The sequence below is a fragment of the Lepidochelys olivacea genome (assembly GCF_965140295.1).
Source record: "Lepidochelys olivacea isolate rLepOli2 genome assembly, chromosome: 1".
NCBI classification, from domain to species: Eukaryota; Metazoa; Chordata; order Testudines; family Cheloniidae; genus Lepidochelys; species Lepidochelys olivacea.
In genome coordinates, this window is record NC_140411.1 from 106,879,888 (window position 1) to 106,893,964 (window position 14,077).

The 14,077-nt window shown below is 38.3% G+C and overlaps 1 protein-coding gene across 1 annotated transcript in view; it reads right to left on the reverse strand.

The window, feature by feature from the left end:
* Window positions 1-1,162: 1,162 nt before the first annotated feature.
* Window positions 1,163-14,077, reverse strand: part of EFNB2 (ephrin B2) — a 50,768-nt gene continuing 37,853 nt past the window's right edge. Inside the window, exons 3-5 of the mRNA XM_084609917.1 lie at window positions 7,110-7,202; window positions 6,253-6,366; window positions 1,163-4,716 (exon numbers count right to left, since the gene is read on the reverse strand). Coding sequence (XP_084466043.1) covers window positions 4,334-4,716; window positions 6,253-6,366; window positions 7,110-7,202 — 590 coding nt within the window. The 3' untranslated portion in view covers window positions 1,163-4,333. The remainder of the gene's footprint in view (window positions 4,717-6,252; window positions 6,367-7,109; window positions 7,203-14,077) is intronic.

Sequence of the window (14,077 nt, forward strand, 5' to 3'; positions counted from 1 at the left end):
GAGACTAAAGTCCTGGCCCAGCAAAGCATCCCGGTAACTTTAAGCACAAGTAGTCCCAAGTAAAGTCATCTACATGCCTAAGATTTTATAGGATCAGGCCCAAGTGACTGGCCTGAGAAGTCAATGGGACTGCTCACATGCTTAGTTATACATATGCTTAAGTGCTTTGCTGGAGGAGGGCCCAAGTGACTGGCTCAAGGTCATACAGGGAGTCTATAGCACAGCAAATTAAAGTCACTGACATTCTCTAGGCTTCCCTTAAGTCCAGTATAAAAGAAGTGTCACTGCATTTCATGCTTCACCTATAAGTTTATTTTTCACCTGTCAACCGTTCTTTCCTTGATTATTCAGCAAAGACAAATAATTTGACAAATGGGAATTACACAACCAAAAGCTATGAATAACTAGCTGCCTTTCTCAAATGGAAACTCGTAAGACAACTTGGCATCAATTGTTAAAGTGACAAAGGCATCTTTCCCCTCCTCAGGCCTCCCCATATATTACTCTACAGATGATTGTTCAAATTATGTGCTCTCATGGTGACTGGGCTTTGTGGAAAAAATGACAGTATTTGTTAAGTGTGGGTGTCAGTTGTTTAAGTGAAAATTATAGAGCAGCACACACACATATTCTGTATTAAGGCTTGTGTTAGTTTGTATGTCATAGGACCCAATCCTGGAAAATCTTATGCACTTTAACTTTATCGACGTGAATAGTCCCACTGATTTCACTAGGACTACTCACAGATAGTAAAGTTAAACATGTGCGTAAGTATTGGGAGCACTGGGACCCTGAGAAATCCCACTGACTTCAAGTTAAGTGTCTGCAGGTCAGACACCAGACTCCCTGTTCTGCAAGCTGATCCATGTTAGTAGGCCCCTATGTCTTAATGGCACCCACTGACTTCACGTGGGCTCCACGTGGGCATAATGATCAGCCTATACGAATCAGGTTGCAGGATCAGGGCCCTAATTTGAAACGAAAATAGACTTAAGTTCACCCTATAGATCACTAGTAGCTGTGGAGAGTTTTTAAAAAAAAAAGAAAAAGAAAACTAAGGAAAAAGGAAAAAAATAAATAATCAAAAACTAAAGAAAATACTTAGAAGGCAAGATTTCCATAGGAAAAAAATATTTTATTTTTTTAAGAACAAATTCAGTTTGAAACAGACGTGGAATGTGATTTTCATAATTTTCATTTTCTGGGGGCTAATTGCAACGTGGAACTAAAGCAGATTTCAAACCTATGACAGGCTAGTTAAAAAAAAGGAAAGAAAGAAAGAAAGAAATTATTTATAACTCAAGCGTAATACTGTGTTACTTACAAACTGGACAAAGAAATCCTTAAATAAATATTCATGGTACACACTTACAGCACAAATATGCAGCAATTTGGCAACCTTTTATACCATTTTTTCCTCAATACAGTGCAAAGGGGAATGACACTGCCTTTAAACAAGCTGTAGCTAAATACATTGCAAAATTCAAATTTTATACAAAACATCTTGCTTAGACTTTATAAAAAACCAACATTGCTCTATATACACAATCTGGTTAAGAAAAGCCATTTCTATCTTGTTTTCATGTGTATTTTTTTATTTAAAAAGGTGAATAAGGCTACTGTAACACCCCAAATCCATATACAGTAAATCTGAACCTATTTACAGCATCTTCACTTCGACATGATGGTGCAAATTCCAAGTCGGGAGACTAGGGATGATAATACAAGCAAGGCATTTACAGTAACTTTTCAAAGCTGAACCAACGTCAAATAAAGGAACAGTTGGTAGATTGTCATAATGCTGCACCAAACACAAAACAGAAGCACGGTACATTGTTTTCAATTGGTTGCAGGTTGCTCTTCATCCATTCATCTGATTTTTTTTTTCCCCCACAGTTTAGTACATAACCAGAATGTAGCCAACTGATGAAACATACACTTGATTTAATTAAAATCAGACTCACGATGCCTATCTTTCCCCTTTCTCCCCCTCCTGCAAAATAAAATCTTAATGACTTACAAGAAAATCTTGTATGGGTGGATTCACAGAAAGGAGGGGTTGTTGGAAAGAATTACATATGTACTGTAGTTAGTCACCATGGTAACCTTCCACAGAACCATGCGTTTTTCTTTTCTCTTTTTTCCTCCTTTTTGACCAACATCATTTTCAGGTTCAGGAAATAGAGAGAGTAATCGTTTCTATGACAGTTCATTTTTTTTTTTTTTTTTTTGCAGGTGCTCGCTGGAGGTTTGAGAACCTTAAAATGCTGTTGCTACGTTTTCTTTCCCGTTCGGAAAGCCAAGTGTTACCATAGTAACATGACTATGTTAAAGATGTCTATTTTGCATAGCACATAAAAAGTAGGATTCTTTTTTTTTGTTCAGCGTGGGGGATGGGGGGGGGAAAAACATGCTAAAGCAGACAAACTTTAACCTGAAACTCCCCTTCTCTGTGACCTGCTGAAATCTACAGAACACTTCAGTCCATAAGGCAAGGGAAAACACAACACAGAAAATAAATGCCAGAACATCTTGTCATTGTTAAATATATGATTCGGTGACATTGATTTCCTGGATTTCTGGGCTTGTGTTTCCTCGTCTACTGTTATGTGAGATGCCTTAATAGGGCTTTGTTATTTTTGTATTTGCTCTCATTATTGTTATTTTTGGAATGAAGTTGTTTTTTCCCACAAGCAGTCATCCAATTTTTATTTTTTAATGCTGAGAAATTAAGATCATTTAATTGCCACAAATTAATTTCACATCTTCTGGTGTAGATTCTGTGCAATCTCAAAATATATATTAGAAAAACAATCTTTCATTTTATATTCCTTGTGTTCTATACACCTATTATAAATAAGTCATATCGTCCTTCTCCCTCTCAGTGTCATAATTTATTTTATCCTTATGGTAAGAGGTTTTCCATATGTGCTTTAACTTTGAAACAGAGCACCAATGAACTGCTGTGTCAGTCACCGTACCTACACTGCACTGTGCAGGGACAGCCCTACCATAAACCAAAGAGTCAAAAGGCTCAATCAGAAACAAAATCCTGATCTATTTGGAGAGATGCGAATGTATTTAATAACTCCATTGGTGATGGAATTACTGCTCTTTTGAACCTTTGGCTTATAATCATCTAGGTCAGATTTGGCTCTCCGCTATTTTCTTAAATGCTTTCCCTGTGTTTAGTAAAATGTGATAAGTATAGCAGCTGAGTCTGCTTAAAAAGTCATCCAAAGCAGACTACGATTTTGCAACAGCGTCCAAGCTGTATATCTTATTGCCAGTACCACAACAGTTCTGCCCTAATACATCATCAGGGACCTGCTATTGTCTTGTCCTCCAGGCTTGTTCATTCATTTACTAACAATACCCCTTTGTCCTACTGTATTGAAGGTACTATTTTTTTCTGCACATTGCTATTTGATAACTGTGAACTCCTTCAAATGCGGCCCTAATCCACTGCGCGTGTTGTGTCTCCTACTTGCCTCTTAAAACTTAGCACACCAAAGTGCTGTGCTACCTATATTATGTTTCTTTCCAGCTTCTAGTTCAGAGGCAGCAGCATTCAACTGCAATTGCAGTCAGCCCTTCCTTGCCACCGTCCAATCCTGGTCTTGACTTCATTGACAGCCTAACTTTTGGCTGGAAGGCTCCTTATTAGCAAACACAGTTTCTATTAATGTATTACCCATTCGAGAGAGGCTGCTGTAGCAGATGGATGGAGCATGGCACTCCAAATGTTAATGTTCCATTAGTGATGCAGGAGGTGGAGTGAAAGGAAATCTTATGTGAAGGATGGCAGAACCCTGGACTACAGAAATAAATGTAACAGTGATGGACTAAAAGCAAGAGAATTTAAAAGTCTTACTTAGATGCCGAGGTCTGTGTGACAAATCCAGTCTGCACTGAGAGAGAGACACAAAAAGTCGTAAGATTGCATTTCAAGCCTGATATCCTAAAGGACCTTCCCAGAATGCCTAGAACTATTAAACGTCCACAAATCACTCCATCTTCCCTTGGCTTTTGTACATGCCTGGATGCCTGCAGCACATGGCTTCGAGGATGATGAATGTAACAAGAATACAGCAATCGGAGAATGGGTATCTTCTACGGAAAGTCTTCCAGCTTTTAGTGAATGTTTGTTCACTGAGACAGGAATTCTACAGACTAGATAAGCTGTCCAGCTCAAGAAGGCTCTCTGAGAAAAGGGTGTTGCCTTTCCCCCCTGTGCCTGAGTCAATACTAGCGCACAGGGGGTCATCACAAACCCCAACAGAAAGCATCTGACCAGTAAGTTTCCTCTATAACTCAAAGGTACCACAGTTTGTCAGACTTTGTAGTAAATGTTTGCTGGACTCTGAGGAGGCATCTCTTGAACTATATACACTGGATGTCCATAGTCTCCGCTAACCTTTTCATAGTGAGGGCAAAAAACACTGTCTGCAGTCCTTAGAGGAATGATAATGTCACTGGGCTCAGAACCATTGTTGTTGCCACTACGTTTTGGGGTGGCTAACGTACTAAGTGACAGGGTTGTAGTGTGCTGGGGTGAATGCTTCCTGTGTCTTCTCCGGTACTTCAATAAAAGAACCACCAAAGTGATTATGATGACGATGAAAATGATGCACCCTGATGCAATCCCTGCAAATAAGGCCACCTCTGAACCAAGTATACTGGAATGTCCAGCCTTGCTGCCATCTGTGCTGGATCCTAGAAAGAGAGGAAAACACAAAGAAAAGTTATCGCTGGCCTGTGACCATTTTACGGTGCTTAAAAATGTGAAGACTCAGCAGGACTGGAAGAATTAACTGGCAGCTAAACTTTGACAAACCAATTACCCTGTTAGGTAGCTAAATGCAAACAGCTGAAGTCAGCAATCAATATTAAACAAGACTTTGTGTCTGTTGGTCTTACTTTTATGCTGCTCCCAAACCGCATTGTTTTCTTTTCATATATCATCATCCATCAGCAGCAAGGCCTGGGACTGACAAGGCAGCCTTTGATACATTCTGCATCTTTTAACAGATGCTGGCCAGCTCAAGGCAGCAAATAGGGGAAAACAGGGAAATGACAAGTCTCAGGACAGCTGACACTTTGGTATCATAATCTTGCTACTTTCTCTTTCAGACACTAGTTTAAATTAAACCACTGACTGCGTCTACTTTTTGCTTACTAATGAAACAAGGAAGCTTGAGGCAGCAGGGGAGATAGGTAAAATGTTTATCATGCAACTAGTTTTTATTATTTAAATTACATTTATTTAAAAAAAATACATTTGGAAGGCAGAAAAAAGCTCTCACTCTGAACAGCCTGCTGAGTGCGTAGCATCATCGCATTATCAGTTTGTCACAAGAATTCAATGAATTCTTACTTAGAAAGTTGGAAATAACTTCCCTCTCTTCATGCTCAGTTCCAGATGGAAAAATGCTGCGGATGCTAAATTCACATAACTATCAACTCTGGCTACAATAACCTTAGCACAGAATTGCTGACGCCCGCTCAACAACTGCCATCTCAAAGGTTCATTAGCAGGGTAGCAAATAATGTAGCCAGCGAGGACAGACTTGAAGCCATTGGTGAGAACCCAGAGTCGACTGATAACCAGTTTGGCTTTGTAATATTCTAAATTTGCTATCTTTCACAGTGACCTTGTTTATTTTTTTTTTGTTCACTTAAAGCGTGAAAAGCAGTTTGAAGATATTGGGCTGAAAACTATGAGATCCTCATGTTAAAAAGATACATTTTTTAAAAACCTTTAAATTTAGTGAAGGATCCATCAGTCATTTGTAGACTTTATAAGATCAGATAAGAGATTAGAGCATTAATTATACATGCATTAAAATAAACCTTACAAATGGCTGTTGACAACCTCTTAATAATGTATCAGATGGGAAGAGAAAGATAGAAATATTCTCTCATCTGCCAGGGTACTAAACATGAGGCAACACTTACCACTGTAAAGCTATTCAGAGAAACTACTACCCAAAAACTTTCCAGGAAATGAATGATTTTCTTAGAAGATGTAATTTACTCCAACTGCAAAATGAGATGGGGCACTGTGTGCTGTGCAGTGGCCAAAATGCACAGCTTCTAGCTACCATCCACTGGTGCATCAGAACCCAGTTTTGTTTGACCTCACTATGCAAATGTTTGCTTTAAACAAATTCCAGGGCTAAAATAATGATGTAAGGAATGGAAAAAAATCGCTTAAAATGGCCAAAAAGACCAAAAAATCCCGCTGTGTACCTGAATTATCCTTTACAAATGGACTTGTTGTGGAGCTTTTCCCGTTGGTACCAGCTTCTTGTTCGGGACGCTTAGTTGGATCAGTATTACGGGGTGATCCAGCAGAATTGGGATCTGTAAGAAAGAAAAATGACTGATTTCAGTTTAGACAACTGAAGAGATTAAGCTTTATAAGGCTGCCATATACCATGAGATAGGACTAGCTTTGAATAGAAGACTCTTTATGAAAAGGGCTATGAGATAGAAGAATATAATTCTCCTTTTAAAGCAAAATTGATTTTTTTCAGAGGTTTAGATTGTGAGGCCATCTGCAGAAACTATAGGGATTCCTGTAATTGGCAAGAAAAGCTTTGCAGATGACATTTCAGTTTAACTGAGCAAGTTGAGTGACTCCTAAACCAACTTCTAATTAGAAGAATAATTCTTTCTTTCTGCACAATAGGTTATCTATATATAAAAAGAGACAATGAACAAAAACCTCTTCTGTAGTTAGAATTCATAATAAGAAAACTACAGAAACATTAGCTTTTCTCCTTTCATTTATTCCAAATAATTATGAACTGTGAAGTTGTGGTTTTGTTTTTAAAATAAAAATGACTGAAACGCATTATTACTGGCTGTCCTTCCCTTCTAGAGAGCTCTACAATAAAGAGATCTTATTACACTAGCGCTCCTCTTGTAGAAATCTGTCAGTAGCTTAGGTACAGAAAATAGGCTTTGCTCTCAAAATCTAAGGGAAGAATGACCAAACTAGACTCAGTTGGCACTCTGTTCTATGCTATTAAAAGAAGCCTGCACACTAAGTGGGGTACTGAGACTGATCAAAGTGATTTCATGAAACAGCAGATGGTCTTTACCTTGTCCAACTTTCATGAGGATCTTCATGGCTTTTGTCTGGCACACCCCTCCCTCCTGGTTATCCAGGCCCTCTAAAGACCCATTTGATGTTGCTGATCAAAGAAAAACAAAAACAAACAAAAAGAGATTTCAGGAAATCAGTAGTCAAAGTGATGTGAATATGAGTGCCTGAAAACAGGGATTCCTTTAATCTACTGGAATCTGTTCTTGTTGCTCAGGTTGACCTATGAAAAGCTGTGAAATGTTGAAAGCCAAAAGAATGAATACATTGGTAAGTCATACATTATATACAAACGCTGGAATGACTTATCAGGTTTCAAATTTACTCAGCCACTTTTTCTTCTATGCACAATTGAGTGACTTTCTATTATGCCCCTGGATAAAATGGCATCACCTTCCAAATAAAGGTAATGGGGTCAGCTGAAAAAGAAGCCCTGCCAGGCTCAAAGGAGCAAAGTACTTAATTCACTCTTCTTCTTTTTTTAAAGCAACATCATAAATAATCACCACAGTACACCTGCTTCCTCTGTAAAAGATCTCCTGTTTAAGGAAATGCGCACATACAAAAGACAAAGTGAAATCTGAGATTCCACACTGGTTGGAAAACAGTATTTTATTTTTTTTAAATACAATCTTATTTTACTTAGGGCTTTAAAAAAATGTTCTACTTTAACAGAAACCTTTCAGCTTCTACAAACAAACGAGTGTCTCCCCCATGTTTAAATTGTTTTCTTATCTGTATGCTTGCTTAAACTCCACATACCCACTTGCAGCCCACTGCTAGCTGGTATTGCAATCTGATTTGTGTATGAAGTACAACTCACTTTGGGAACTCATACATATCAAGTCAGAGTCTACATGATTGTACTCCATCACCAAATATTCTGGGGGGAGAGGGGAGCATCAGTTTTCTTTCATGCTACACTAATACTTTACTGTATTGTATTCTTAGGACTACAACGTATTGCATCCCTTACTAGCTCCTGACAGACAACACTGCAGATTAACCAGATACATTAACAATAATGCAGTATTAAATAGTGGGGGATGATTCTAAATCTACTTCATTTCATGATGTGTATGAGTGTTTTGTCCATTTCCCTTCATCTCCCAGAACACACACACACACACACAGATCCCGACCACCTAGTGCAAAAAAATAAATAATAGATACCAATTGTATTACTTGTTGGGATTCCCATGGACTGCTTAAATTAAACAGCACTTTCCTTTCTCTAGACTCAGTCTTTTCATCTGAGGACCTAATTCAGCAAGGGCCTCACACTGTCCAGCTCTTTGTTTTCAGTTCTCCTTCCCTCTCCTTTCAACTTCCTCTGGGATTTGCTTTTAATATAGCTTATTTGTATTTCCTACTTGCTTCACAGTGTCTTCCCAGCCCCATGTTAATATTTTTTCTGCTTTCATCTTCTCCTTAGCTGTATACCCTTTACACTGAACCTACCTTCCTATCCTGTGATCCACTTCTTGTTTTTCTTCCACTTCTGCCTCTTTTGTGTGTAACCTGTTTTCCCCCCATCATATAAAATTTCCAACTCGTTACTCCTTCTTCTATACTTTCCTTTCCTTATATTTAGGCCACCCTGGGTTTTCCCCCCCTGTACAACTAATCTTGTTTTCCCCTCCCTCACTGCACAATCATCACAAAGAAAGTTACTAAAACTTCAGTTTGTTTTTATTTCTAATCTTTTCTTTAAAAAAGTTTTCAAAATGAAAAAAGTAAAACCCAGCAACCCACACCACAATAAGTAATTTAAGATAAAAGGAGATCTGAAATGTGCCATTGCATTGCCAGACTCAGAAAATAATGGAGACATATAGTTTGGGGTTTTTTTGTTTTGTTTTCCAGAGAGAAAAAAAAATCAATACTAAGAACTAGTTCTGGACATAAATCAAATGTGTCTTCACTGAAAGTGTTTTTTATGACCTATTTGCCAATGTAGAGACACAAGGACGGGGAAAAAGTAGTAAATAGAAATATCAAAACTGAGCATCAGCTGAGAGTACAGCTAATAAACACTGACTTTATTTTGCTTTTTTTTTGTGTGTGTGAGTTTTCATTTTTGTTTTTTATATCTAGGTTACAGGGATTCACAATCACTTTAAACTCCACTTTCTCAGATTTTAATTGAATAGAGTACAGCCCCTTCTCATATCAGCACCCTTTAAAAATTTGTCTGATTTAACCTACACTGTCAGAGACCACAATAAAATTAGAAGACCCACAGTTTAACCTCAGTCTAATACAAGGAAAGTAAGGAATGCAAAACTATTACAATGCCCAGCCTCCATCAAGATAACCCAATATTACAGTGAAGCTGGTGTGTGCTTTTCAGAGTTCAAACTGCCTTGCTTCCTTACTAAAAGAATGCTTTCATAGCTTTGATGCTGGATGAATGAATTTACAGGAGTATTCACTTTTTCCACAGTCCTTCAAGGGGTTTTCTGAAAGCTGATGTTACAGTTTAGGGGAGATAACACCATATCCTGTGGAAGGAGGAGTATTCAGTGAAGTATATTCCAGTGGCAAAGTAACTTCTCCCCTTAATTAAACTAACAATTAGCCAAGACTGCTGGAGGAAATTATTTGAAAAATTTCATTATGGATTTCAAGATATCACCTCACATATCCCAGTGTGTGGGGAGGAAGAAGGGGCAGTTTTAAACAGTTTTAAGATTCAAGAAGATGAAGGATTTTCACTGAGAGAGAAAAATAACATGGGATATCAGAGAAAACACTGTTTCCTGTCAAAAGCTCAGTATGCAGAAGTCAAACAAGGGAACAAGTGCAAAATATTCCTAAAACACTTGCAGCTGTCTTTATATTTGATCTCTGAGTGAAAATTACACCTCCGGTGATCTAAACCTCCTCCATTACACACACACACACACACACACACTTCAGGTGGGTAACCCTGTCCCTGGAGTTCTAATTACATTAATGTTGCATCCTGATTCCTAAGAATTTTTTAAAATAATTAATAAATTTGCAATGAATGTTTAATTTATTAGGCTCGAGTTAAATGTTGACCATGATGCTGTATGCTTGAAGATGACCATTTGTATCGTTGTTCCTACCACTGCTATACAATTGCAACAAATCTTGTACAAAGTGTATCATGTAAGGTGTCAATGGAAAAGTTGCAAACTGTCAAGTATGATTACCCTGGTTAAATCCATGTATCATCACTGTATCTGAAGTGATGAATATTTGCTATGTATTTGTATCTCAGATGTTTGTTCTTGGGGTGACACCCACAAGGTAGGCTATGTCTTCACTAGCACTTTTGTCAGTAAAACTTAATTTGCTCAGAGGTATGAAAAAATGCAACCCTTGACCAACATAAGTTACACTCACAGAAGTGCCACTGTGGACAGTGCTATGTCGGCGGGATTTTCTGCAGTGTGGGGGAGTTTCTTGCAGTCTGTCCTGAGTGTGGCATTCTCAGTGTGGTCTATCCCAGGCAACCAGACACATTCATCATCAGAAAAACTATATAATCCTGCAAACATTTACATACTTAAACAAAGTTGCTCACAGGTGTGTTTCCGGGATTGGGCTCTAAGTTTGTTATATCATATCGCCAGCATCTTCCAGTAAACTGAAAATAAGCACAACAGTGCTAACTGGATAAAATAGGATTCATTACTCCTCTCTTCCTCCCCTCTGCCCCCCACCCTTGGATGACACAGGTGCATCTGAGTTTCTGAAGTCCAGTTGAGCTCCACTGAAGTCAACGGCAAAAGTTCTGTTGACTACAGTCAGAAGCAGAATGAAGCAGTTGGTCAGCAAGAGCCTGTACACAACCTTTAAACAAACAAACAAACAAACAAATGCCTTAAATCTCTATGAATCCCAACTGTTCCTGTCCAAAGTTTAAGACTAACACATTTTCAACAATAAACTGAAATTGATGTTTGATCACTATACTAGTGACCTGAGCCAAAATTACTTGAAGTTCATAGGAATTGTCAGAGTGCAAGGAATACAGGGTTGGGCTCAAAGTGCTGTTGATTTGTGGATGATTTGTGTCACTGGATTTTTAAGAAATGGCAGTTAAAGAGACCTGACTAATTCTTGCTTTTGGGACGTGAACTGTGTCTATTCAGTAATTGTAAAATACATTCTCAATATATCCCCTGATTTGACATGGGAGGTGATGAAATTATTCAGACCAAAGCATCCAGTTCTAGTTCTGCCTTCTGTGGTTTAAAATATATAAAAAGCCACTGGAAGTCATAAATCAATGTTTGATCTTTCATATTTATTTGCTTTTAAAACTTCACAATCCCTGTTTATTGTGTGAAATGCATTAGCCATAAATGCAGAGGCAGAGAATCAGAGACTGAAACAGAGTCAGCAGACAGGAATAGTTTCTGGCTATGATTTTTATACAGTCCCCATGGAGAGGAAGTAATATTACATTTTAATATGTCTTCATTTGATTATTATTACTCGGCCTCCCAGGAGGCTAAGCTGCTCCATGGAACTTTGGTTGTTTTCAACCAATCAGGTTGGTGACTTTGCTCTAATCAGATGGAGAATTAAGCTTCTGGATTTGTGCCTCTGTATAGCTAGCTTTTCATTCACAAAGAGATTAGAAATGAAGGCAAAGTCACAAAAATCAAGGCTCATTCACTTTTAAAGATATACAGTACAAAATTAAAAACTCCATCACCATTACTTCTAGGAAAATGCTATTACAACAAAGTCTTAGGCCTTTGTATCTGACACAATTACCTTTATATCTGTCACAGTTACAAATACTTCCATGCTTTTAAAGCTACAAAATAGGCCACATTAGTGACATATCCCTTGGTCTAAAAAAGTTTGTAACCAATTTAATTCAGGGCTGGATTGTGACATGGACTACACTCACCCACTGAGGGAAGTAAAATCACACCCATTCCCAACATGCCAGCGCCGCTTTCTCAGACCTTGTGTCTGGGCATGCAGAGATGAGCAAGCGCTTGCCACAGAGTGCCTTCTTCCTCCCTTTGAGAAGATGGGTGGGGGAATGGGTGGAGCCTGGGCTCTGCAGCCACCTAGTGTGAAGAACAGCACAAGGGAACCATTGTAGATGCAGAGGTTGTTGTAATTTGCTACTGGTGTAGGCCAGAGGAAGAGCAAAGCAGGAAAGGAATTGTGACTTAGAAAGGTCTATTTGAGGTTCAAGCCTCCCAGGGATACTCCTGGGGTAGTGAGTTCTGTGTACCACCTCTTGCTGAGAACTGTACCTTAAGTCACTATTTAGGCCTTTGAAATTTGGGTTTTTACAATTAGAGTTAAATAATATCAAAACCCCATAAATCTCTTATCCAATGCTATTTTTGAAGATAGAAAAAGGAACACAAAAACCCAAGAGCAGCAATAAGAAAATATCCAACTGTAGATCCAACAGTAATAAGAAGTTATTCTTAGTGCAACGGTATACTTGATCTAATATATGCTCACAGGATCACTAAGTACATAGTTTTTTTTAATGAAAGAAAATTCCTTTGCCACATCATCCTGTATGTGCGCTCTAGCTGCTTTCATTCACTTTTGTCTTTTTAAAGACTTTCTCAGCAAAGCACCAAATAAGTAATTCTTTCCCATAAATTATCTACATTTACGAGACAAGTTTAAGAACACCAAGAACCACAAAACAAAATAAGCACAAATCAAGAAAGTTGTTTCTAGGACAGCCAGGATGATGGACAAGGCAGCTGAGGAGATATAAAGAGTGTTTTAATTAAAAGAATTATATTTGCCTTTTTCGCCCAGCAGCAATGCCAGATCTTCATGAGTCTGGAACAACTAAAGAAACTCATTCAGATCTGTTAACCAAAGAACCGGTAAGTCAGCAGGCACTCTGCTCGATGGGCCGCAAGAAATTTTACAGTGGGGACAAAATCTGTTTATTTTAATTACCTACAGATTGCTGATCGTTTACTTTTGCTTGTAGTTACAATCATCATCAGATTAATATTAACATACGTTTAAAAAAATCTACTGAATCTAACCTTTGTTTACACAAGGAATCAGCTTTCAAACTGTATTCATAAAAGGTACCAAAGTTAGGTTCTGACACTGGAAATACTGACACCCACTCATAATTTTAAGCATATGAGTAGCCCCACTGAGTCAAGTTAGCACGTATGTATATACCTGCAGATTGGGGAATAAATTACATGCCAATTTTGCAACCCTTATTCACATTCCCTGCTGCCTTAGTCAGTGAATAATTACACTTATTCCAATGGTATACACTATTACACAACTTGAGTAACAGTGGCAGACTTGGGCCCATTATTATTACTATTAAACTTTCCTTTTAAGGGAAGTGGCATTCAATGAGGCTGAGCCCGATGCCGCTTGTGAGCTCTAAATTTATTTGCGTCAATCTTGAAGAGAAAGGCAGTATCACTTTCATCTCCAGATTAGTGGATACCATGGGTGAAGTGCCGTAACCATGTGAAAGGCCAAGAGATCCAGAACTACATCTTGATCTAATGAGCAGGCATTTCAGGGACAACACTTGTCTTTGTAAAACACAGGCCCTGCCTGTTATTGTCCACAGCAATGCAACAGAGAATGACAAGACTACAAGTACCTACCCATGCTCAACCCAAAATATCTGCTCTTTCTTATGAAGTTCACCTAGTGATGTCAGTAATGCATGATCTTGGTCACATTTAAGTTAATGGCAAAACCCCCTTTGACTACAATTGATGCAAGATCAGGTCTAAATTGCTTCCCTTCCTATTTACAGATATTGGACAAATGTATGAGGTGATATGGAGTAATTTGCTTGGGTCCTTCTACTCACTACCTCCTCCTCCCCACCAAACATTTTTATTGTTTCAAGTGTCTTAAAATGAGTTGTAAAGGTTCAGAGCCAAATAAAGAGAATGACCCTCAAGACTTTATTGCTAAAAATTATTATTTATACTTCTAAGATCTTTC